Source organism: Cupressus sempervirens, chromosome 1 (genome assembly GCF_028749045.1).
Source record: "Cupressus sempervirens isolate cs-2001-9-10 chromosome 1, ASM2874904v1, whole genome shotgun sequence".
Classification (NCBI taxonomy): domain Eukaryota; kingdom Viridiplantae; phylum Streptophyta; class Pinopsida; order Cupressales; family Cupressaceae; genus Cupressus; species Cupressus sempervirens.
This window is the reverse complement of record NC_143118.1, coordinates 674,754,024-674,763,768: the sequence shown is the minus strand read 5'-3', so window position 1 is coordinate 674,763,768 and position 9,745 is coordinate 674,754,024. Positions and strand designations below refer to the sequence as shown.

The 9,745-nt window shown below is 34.2% G+C and overlaps 1 protein-coding gene across 1 annotated transcript; it reads left to right on the top strand.

The window, feature by feature from the left end:
- The first annotated feature begins 7,642 nt into the window (after positions 1-7,642).
- Positions 7,643-9,506, top strand: LOC149579674 (scopoletin glucosyltransferase-like). The gene has a single exon (XM_089786537.1). The coding sequence runs from the start codon at positions 7,706-7,708 to the stop codon at positions 9,266-9,268; it is 1,563 nt and encodes a 520-aa protein (XP_089642663.1). The 5' UTR covers positions 7,643-7,705; the 3' UTR covers positions 9,269-9,506.
- Positions 9,507-9,745: the final 239 nt, after the last annotated feature.

The following is a 9,745-nucleotide window of genomic DNA, read 5'->3' as shown; positions in this document are numbered from 1 at the left end:
TTTCTATTGAAGTATTATCAAGGCGTGTCTTTCCATAGTTAAAGTTTACTAAGTATTAAAAGTTAAATCTTTTAAATGACCAATACAAAATTGAATCTATGCCCTTGACAGAGAACAGTACTTCTAAAAAGGTTTTTCCCTCATTTAAAACAATCATGAGGGGTCCATTCCATAGACTATCCTGATAATCCAAAGATTTTTAGACAAACATACACATAGATGGATTGTTTATCTAGGATTTGTAGACCAAAATAAACTTCACAGAGCTTAAAATATATCTATCATTTGGATTAAATCAAATAGAGGAACCTGTGAATTGAAGCTTGCTTGGTGCCTTGCCTTCCAAGTGCCCTTCTCATCCTTCCAAGTCTCTCCTCTACATCCATGGCAATCTTTGCAACATCCAACAACTAGCTTCTCACCGACAAATTGTGTGCACTTTGGCATCTACACCTCTTGAACTCTTGCAAGCATTTACAGTGATCTGTCAAAAATGGATAATAATGGGTGCATGGTAGTCTTAAACAATGCCGCTCTCACCTTTAATGCCCTCCTTAAATCTACCTACTATAGCTTTCCAGTGTAGAATTCATCTGCTTGTTTCCATAGTAACTAGGAGGAATGAAAAGACACTTTTTGCAACACTTTTGACAAAGAAACATGCGCGGCTTCCTATATTGAGTCTGCAAGCACCTATTATTGCATGCTCATGGCATTGGGCTTGGTGCAGATTGCCAGATCCATATTTGACCTTCTAAACCTCAAAGCTGATTGCTTGAGTTTCCCCCCTTGCTTTTAACTATTCCTACGAGGTCCATATGGTGAACAGCGCCACCAAAAGCAATACTATCTTGATCTGCACCATTGATTTGAGCTTCTTCAGTTGTACCCAGTTGCAGATATAGAAAGTGTTGTGTGTTTTCAACGAACAAAGATGATGTTTTATGTCGCTTAAACACTAACGAATTTCCATAACATAGATAGGTTTTATATCTCACCAAGAAACTATTAAAACCCTTAGGGTGCTCAGTTTTAATTCCAATGATTAGAACTAACTCCTTACTAACAACTCCATATGACATTTTAAATTCTTATTTATGAATTTATTAACAAAGTAACAAGTGGCAATGAGAACCAATTTATTTGGGTAAGTGGAGAGTGGGTTGTGACAAAAAGTAATTTCAACTGCCTTTTCCAGATTAGGTAGGAGGGGGTCATGACATCGTAAAGTTGTTTCATGGATAGCTCTCACAAATGCAAGGATAGGGATCTTCTCGTGGTAGGAAGCTATGGTGATGGAGGCATAAAGAGGTTGGAATTTTCTTCTCTTCTCTTCTTATATTTCTTTTATTGTTATTTAGAGTAAACAAAAGTCTTCTCTATGTGTGTTTAATGTTCGATACAAATACCGGCACCCCAAGCTATATTTAATTTAAAGTCATAAGTTCTGATAGTTTGTATCATAATACCAAAGGGAAAAAATAGTAATGGTTTTTTAAAATGATTTTTGAGTTCATTTTATTTACTTATATTTTATAAATAATGAATGAAGAGTAAATGATTTATGTTTTTTTTAAATTTAATTTCACTTATTTATATTTCAACCACAGGTTGTCGAAATAAGAACATTTTTATTTTCCATTTTAAGTTTCGAAAACATACTTGAGCTACTATAAGTTGAATAACATTACATATACAATGATAAAATATAATCAAAAGAATTTTGACTATTTATCAAGCTTTGATACATTAATGAACAATATATTTTGAAAACTCAATATATCATGTATGATCAGCGTACATCCAAATAAGACCATCCCAGTCTAGTCATTGATGCACCTCACTACAACTCAACCCAATCTCCTAAGCCTCCAAACATCACATTCACCTAAAAATCCATACACAAAAGTGTGCTCTAGGCACTTCTACCACCCAAACACAGAGTACTTGGCTCCCCTGGTGATCTTCACGAAATGATAAAGTGCATCGACCCTTTCTTAAGAAGCCTATCAACTTGACATTGTTGGGTTAGAAGAATATGACGAAACTGTGCACCTATCTACTAAACATTCTTTAGTCTAATCATAAATCATATGCGTAGGATGACAGAGAGTAAATTAAAAAAATTAACTAACAAATTATATTAAACAACATATGTGATCTAAACTTTGACCAAAGCATATTAAAATATCAAGATAAAAGTAATAGATAAATGAAACAAATATATATTTACCCTTCCATGTCTTCCATGTTATACACTCGTTTTCAAAAAAAAAAAAAAAAAAACCACCTTCTTATTTGAAATTAACTTTTTAAATTTATTTATTTATCTTTTTGAATTTTTTTATAAAGTAATACTCCACTAAAATAATCCTGAATATGAAATAAACTACATTTTTAAATAACTAAATTATTTGAATAATGTCTTTGGAATGCGCATATTGGTAGGAACATATAATGTCTTTTAAGTTTCTCCAAATATAATGTGATGATTTATTAAAAACATAAAGAACTTTTTAATTTACCATTTTGACAATATGAAATTGTTAGAGAAAGGGAAAATCTATCAAAATGAATATTTTTGTAGGAATTCAAGAAGTCTGAAAACAATGTACAAAAAAGAACCTAACCATTCTAAAACTCCTATGAATGTGTCATTCAAAGATTCTATATCCATAAATATGAATTAGTTGACTATAAATAATGTGTGCAAGATGTCATTTTTTCATCAAACTAATCCTATTTTCTTTTCCATACATCAAAAGTAGTTTCCATTTCTGCATCAAATTAATCATATCTTCTTTTCCAAATGTCAAAAGTATTTTGCATTAACTATTTCATTGAGGGAGCATGATCTTCTATTTTTTACTTTCACTGGAATATGACAATCCAAGGAGTCCACAATCAAATTTATATATATGATTCATGAACTACACCCTATACATTGGGTGCATTTTGCCACTTAAATTTTTATTTTATTGATATATTTTCCATTCTAATATAACTATTTTAGAAACCTGTGCAAGATCATGGACATTATTTTCTTATTTTCTTATTGTATTTGTAGTCTATTTACTATTTTGGATTATTTTACTTTCAAGTATGCACATTCTTTGTGGGCATGGAATTAATGTGCATTTTACCTTTGTCACTTTGTAATTCTAGTTATTCAATATTTTCAATGGTTCATTGTAAAGAAGGAAGTCTAAAAATTAAATTGTGATATGAAGAATGAAATTAATGAAAATGACATGGTGAGGATATCAACAAAGAAAGGAAAAGAACACCAACCATTTGATATAGTTTTTTTTATATCTTACCATTAAGATCATATAGATGAAAAATAAGACATCAACCATTTGAAAAAAACCAATTTTTTTAAAATCTTAAAATAAAATCATTTTCATATTATACCAAAGTTTATACAAAACAATTATCAATTTAATGTAGTAAAATATCTTACTAACATAGCAACTAAAGGTAGAAAATTATAGTACATATTGACATAGTTACTTTGACATAGTTACTTTTAATGAGGATGACATATAATGAGAAGGAAGTATAAGAGTTTTTTTTCTTTTAAATTATTGTAATGATTCAATCAAAATTTAAATACATTGTGAAACATATTATTAACTTTATAATTATTTCATTTACTTATTAAAAAAATCTTTTTATATTTTCTATATTGTTCAAATAAATATGTTTGTATTTTATTTATTTATTTATTTGAATTTTTTTCTATTGTATGTCTCCTTATTTTTCCTTCCCTTTGCATGTGGCAAGGACTTAAGTTCTTCAGAGTTTTTATAATTATAACTAGTGGATTCTGATGTACAAAAGTTATTTTACTCTTAAATTAACTTTTAATCAATAATTCTTATTTTTGGATTTTCTAGTAGAAATTTTATTGGAAGTAAAATTAAAATTTTAACACAAAAATTAGAGAAAAATTAAAGTTTAAGAATGTTCTTTAAAAATGTCAAAAAATCTAAACATTTTCCCTTATCTTCTACAACGTTCTAGTGGTTGTGAGCATCTCGTTCTTGTTTCTCCAACCTTATATTGGTTGATAATAACATCAAATCATGCACTTCTCTAGAAGAAATCCTGGTCCTTGCTTTGTTGTTTGCCCAAAAAAAATTCGTCCTCACATGCAATCACCAATGCTTCTCTACATTACACTAGATACAAGTGATCACTTGCACCTTAGAAATAGAAACCTACATGCCTATATTAAAACAAGTACTATTGTCCATTGGAATTAATATTTGAATGAGAGTGTGAGAGTCCAATTTGAATCTGCCAAAGACTAAGCAACTAATTGAAATCTTGTTTCATGTGAGTGATGGTGAGTATCATTAATGTTGCAATGGATATGCTAACTTGGGTGTGCATATTTGAGTCAACTTTATTCTTTGTCAGTATGGCTGATCTATTTTGTAATTTGGTATGATGTGACAATGATTCTTTCATGGTGTTAAATATATAATCAACTAAATTTTGATTCTTTATTATAAAATATCAAAGTATCTAATACCAAGAACACAAATTACAAGTAGATCCCATCACTTTGATTGGTTCTACATTTATAAATGGACAAACAAAATGATACAAATAAAAACAAACATGCCCAAAGTAACTGAAAGTGATGAGAAAGGTACCAAGCAACGAAGGAAATAATCAACCAAATAAGACATCAAATTCATAGAAAACTTTCTAATGTGCATCCAATTCCACACAACCTAGTTAGCACATGCCAATCTATCTACAAAAATGCAATCCTAAAATACAAAATAGTACCTAACTCAATCATCTAGAACATACATGCTTTCCCTGTTTCTCTTAGGATTATTACACAACTAGAGATAATTTCTATTACAAATTGGAGAATGTTTCCAAAATTTCTCAATGCTTGGTTTGCATGGAAAGATACCTCAAAATATAAATAAGTAAATCAAATGGATCAACCACTTTTTATAGATGTACATCAGAAAGAAATGGTAATCAATTCTCAAAATTGAATAATATGGACCTTAGTAAGTAGGCACAATGTTTATAAATCCTTACTCAAGTTGAGGAGATGTTGATTGCAAGCATAAGTCATATCCTTAAGTTACTTATGCAAGAGGTGGGAAGGTAAAATATAGTGGAGACACAATATGTTTTTCTCAAGATATTTGTACACTTGCAACATTCTTGTCGAGGATGATAGATGATTTAGACATAATTATAGTTAGTATAGAAAACATTGGAATAATACAATCTTATTTAATTAAAAGTCATGTATGAAGAACCAAAATATGAAATGTGCAATGATCCATATTACAAAGATGTACATATAGATGACTCAACATTGTCAGAATTTCCCCCTCAACTCATAGACATTTACTCAACTAGTTTAAGTCAAGATCATCCTCAAAGATCCTCAATTAAGAGAGAAGTGATGGAAGAAGATCCATTAGAGGAAATCATGCATAGCCATTCATTTGTATCATACCTTCCCACATCATGCAAAGAACTAGAAGAAGTTGGGTATTTACTAAAACTAGGGGAAGGATGACCAACTCCAACCATAAAACACCCAAACATTTTTGCATCTCCTATCAATGAATGCACAATAGAAATATTGTTTGCAATGATGTTCCCAAGTTTTTTTCCACAAGTCATAGACACATTCAAACAACAATGTGTAAAAGATGTCAAGCAACATGAACATTCTCACCACATTCTCGGATACCATGTAATAGGTTCAACCAACACACCTGGTATAGGTATTTCATACTCAATATCCATAAGTGCCATCAAAGTCAAGCCACAATAGTATTTTCTCTTAAACAATTTGATGATTCTATGTCTGCATCACTTGAAGCATGTGCCAAAGACAAAAGGAATTGCCCAATGACAAGCTTGCCAACCAACTCATGCAGTTCAACTCATCAATTCATGGCGTGTGGCCATTCTGGAATCAACAAAGAGGAGAGTTCATTGACATGGTCATAAAAAGTGTTATCCAACTCTCTTTTATACACTTAGTGTAGCAAAAACCAAATAGCCAAACTTGCACAAGACCATTATGTCTATGGAACCAATACACCCTAGTGAAGCAAGCAAATGGAGGGTAGAAACATTATTCAAAATCCACATCTTGGAGCACACTACATGCACCATAGATTTACAACAATTATTATGAAGCTTCATGAAAATAATTATTATGAAACATCATGAAAGTAATATGAAAGTCACTTTGTATGCTTGACTAAAATGAATATTGACCATTATTATGAAGCTTCAAATAAACTGTAGTTCTAACACTCGTACAATTTCATTTTATACAATGACTATGAATTTGAGTTTGCAAATAAAAAAGTGCATCAATGTAAACAAAACCAAATTTTTAAAATTTTAATAAATTGAAGATTGAAATAAAGAAATTACAAAAAAAATTATATTACAAATAATTATGCCATAACTATTAAAGCGAAATTACTAATATTTAAATTCCAAAAACAGACTGCGATTGATGGTTTGTATTGTTGTTTCAAGACTAGACAAGCATGATGTGGGGGCATTGGAAGACATTTGGGGTCCGTTTGGTTCTTGGAAGATGACAGGAATTGGCTTTTTCAAAATCGAGATTTGAAATTTTTTGTGTTTGTTTCCAAATTGGCAAAATGGAATTAGCATACCGGACTTCCAATTTTGCCTCAAAACCAGGTTTTCCAACTTCCTACTAGCAAGTAGGAATTGAAAATCAAAACCTGGTTATGTTTTTAAAGATTGTAAACACAATAGATTGAACTACTTTTTGAAATTTGCCTTCAACTCCAAGCTTACACATAAAAATGTGTCTTCGCATGCATCTTCCGAGTGAAACAAACGGTTCAAGTAAAATCCTAAAAATTGGAATGAAGATTTGCAAAACCAAGATTTGGCTAAACGAAGATTTGTAGATATCCAGATTATTTATATTCCACGAACCAAATAGACCTTGGAGAGTTCATGCATTTGAGCTAGCTGCATCTGTACCCATCTTAACGCACTCTTCGCTGTCGTTTGTGCACGTGGCACGCCGTATCTTCCGTCAAGCAATCTCCAGACTTCAAAAATTTCATCGCAATCTCCAATTCAAATCCTGTAGCTTTGTCACGTGATAGCGTAGTTTTAACACATACTCGTCAGCATTAGCTTTCAAATGCTGACATTCTCGTCTGGCCAGGAAATAGGATCAGCCGTTGACGATCCAAAACAAAATGATAATCTTTTATTTATGTATTATTGTAAAAAACAATCATAAAATTCAGTCGAACAGGAATAGCTGTGTGAATCACGTAAACATAAAATATCATTGTCAAGTTCATCGTTACAATTTCCATGCCGATTTAACCTCGTTGTTGCCGTTAAAATATACGCCACGTTTCACACCGAAATTACCAAGGAGATTTCCAAGGAATATCCGCCCCACGTTTAATCAGACCGAAATTACGAAGTAAATTCCGCGGTACCATTAAAATTGTATCGACCACATTTAACTTCTCCTAAAATGGGTTTTAATTCCAATTCACAAAATTCAGGTAAAACTTTACTATGCTCATGCTGGCCAAACTATAATTTTTGCAATGAACACGTTATAGTCATTCGAACAGCCCAGTCTATATAAGTCCATTAGGAGATTAGTGTTTGAATCATCCAAAACCTTTTCAAGATGATGAGCGCTTTGGAGAAACCCCATGTTGTGGCAGTGCCGTTCCCTGCACTCGGCCATGCAATCCCTTTGCTCGACTTTGCTCGGCAATTGGCCTTCCATGGTCTAACCGTCAGTTGTGTAACTACCGCCGCCAATTTGCCCCGCCTGCAAAACCAACTATCCGATGCTATTTCATCCGGCCATGATATTCGCTTTGTAGTCATTCCGACGCCCGCCGTGGAAGGCCTGCCGGAGGGAATGGAGAGCTTTGATCAAATTCCCACCGAGAGATGCAACCTCATCTTTGATCTGGCCTGTGCGTTAGAACACCCCTTTAATTGCTGGCTTGAGAAAGAAGTTGTAGAAGGGAGAGGGGGGCCTGTTTGTATAATAACTGATATGCTTTTGGGATGGACTATGGAAGTGAGCGAGAGGCACAGTGTCCCTAACATGGTGTTCGACACGTACGGTGCATTTGGATTGAGTCTGCTGAATTCCGCATGGCTTTCTGCCTCGCAGAATGTTCTGAAGAAAGAAGGGGAGACTCTTTTGCTGAGCTTGGATCTTCCCGCTACTATGCGACTGAAGAAACATGAAATAGATGAGGGATTGTTCGACCCATTCATGATGGAAATTATTGGTCGTCTGCGCCAGTCTTTGAATCAAGGATCCGGAATGCTTGTAAATACTTTTGAGGAGCTGGAGGCTGATTATCTGCAGCACTTGAGAAATCTGACGGGGAAGATCGTGTGGTCCATTGGGCCACTGCTTCCACCAAGTTGTTTTGGCGGCGCAGTGAAAGCGAGCTCAAGAGGGAAGATGTCTGACATCAGCGAAGAGGATCTGGTGAAGTTTCTTGATTCACAGAGTTCTTGTTCAGTTGTCTATATCTCGTTTGGAAGCCAGACGTTTCTAACGGAAGAACAGAGCAAGGCGCTTGCTAGTGGGCTTGAAGCCAGCGGGCAGCCATTCGTTTGGGCTATTAAAGTGTCTCCCAAGATGGAAACTGGTGTATCCGATGCACCAGCCGATCTTGCTCGCACATATCTTCCCGAGGGGTTCGAGGAGCGAACGAAGAATAGAGGGCTGGTCATATGGGGCTGGGTGCCGCAGCTTGTTATTCTCTCCCACCCATCTGCGGGTGCCTTCATGAGCCACTGTGGGTGGAATTCTATGCTTGAGAGCGCAACGCTCGGAGTTCCGTTGATAACTTGGCCCATGTATGCAGATCAACATTTTAATTCTAAGCTGGCAGTAGAGTTGGGCAATGGAATCCAGCTGTGCGAACATAGAACTGGAATTCCAGAGATATATAGAGTAAAGGAGGCTTTGAATCTTGTTTTGGTTGGAGAGAAAGGAAACGAGATGAAAAGGGTTGCGGAAAAGTTGAAGAACGTGGCAAGAAAGGCCGTTGGATGTAACGGAGGATCTTCGAAAGGCAATCTGCAAGATTTTGTGAGTCACATTCAGAAGCTGGAATTCGCAAGAAAGGCTGCCGCAACGCGAGCATATTCCAAACCTCAAATAACAGAAGACTTTGTGCCTGAAATCCATCAGCTGAGTGTTTCTAAAACTGTATAAATGTTTGGTCCCTTTCGGCACTGAAGCAGAAAGGAGATGAGAAGTACATATGTCTACTTTTACTAGTATTTGTTCATGTTGTTAGGGTTGCGTGTCTGAGCCCTGACGATGGTCTTTATTTTTCGGTTTTATGTAGCTAGTTGTTTCGGATTGCGTACTTTGTATTGGCAACTGTATTCAGGGGTGGCCTGAAAATATCATGTATTTATAAATTATATTGAGTAAATTCCTTCATAAATAGTTCCTCCTTTCTACTGCTCTAAGCCATGAGAACGCTTCTCCAGCGGTAAATGCTCCAAACTGAATTTCGATCTCTCTCAGATAAATGAATGTAATTTAATATATAACTAGGACATCAAAGTAAGATATACTTTATTTAATATATCTTCTGTAATATATTAGAAAGTTTGCAAAAAGAAATTAATTGAGATTTGCTTCATTTATTTCCATTTTCCTCTTTTTAATTCTCCCTTTTCT

Bases quoted from the DNA above. Each gene is read 5' to 3' on its own strand.
- LOC149579674 (XM_089786537.1), top strand. From the start codon at position 7,706: ATGATGAGCGCTTTGGAGAAACCCCATGTTGTGGCAGTGCCGTTCCCT.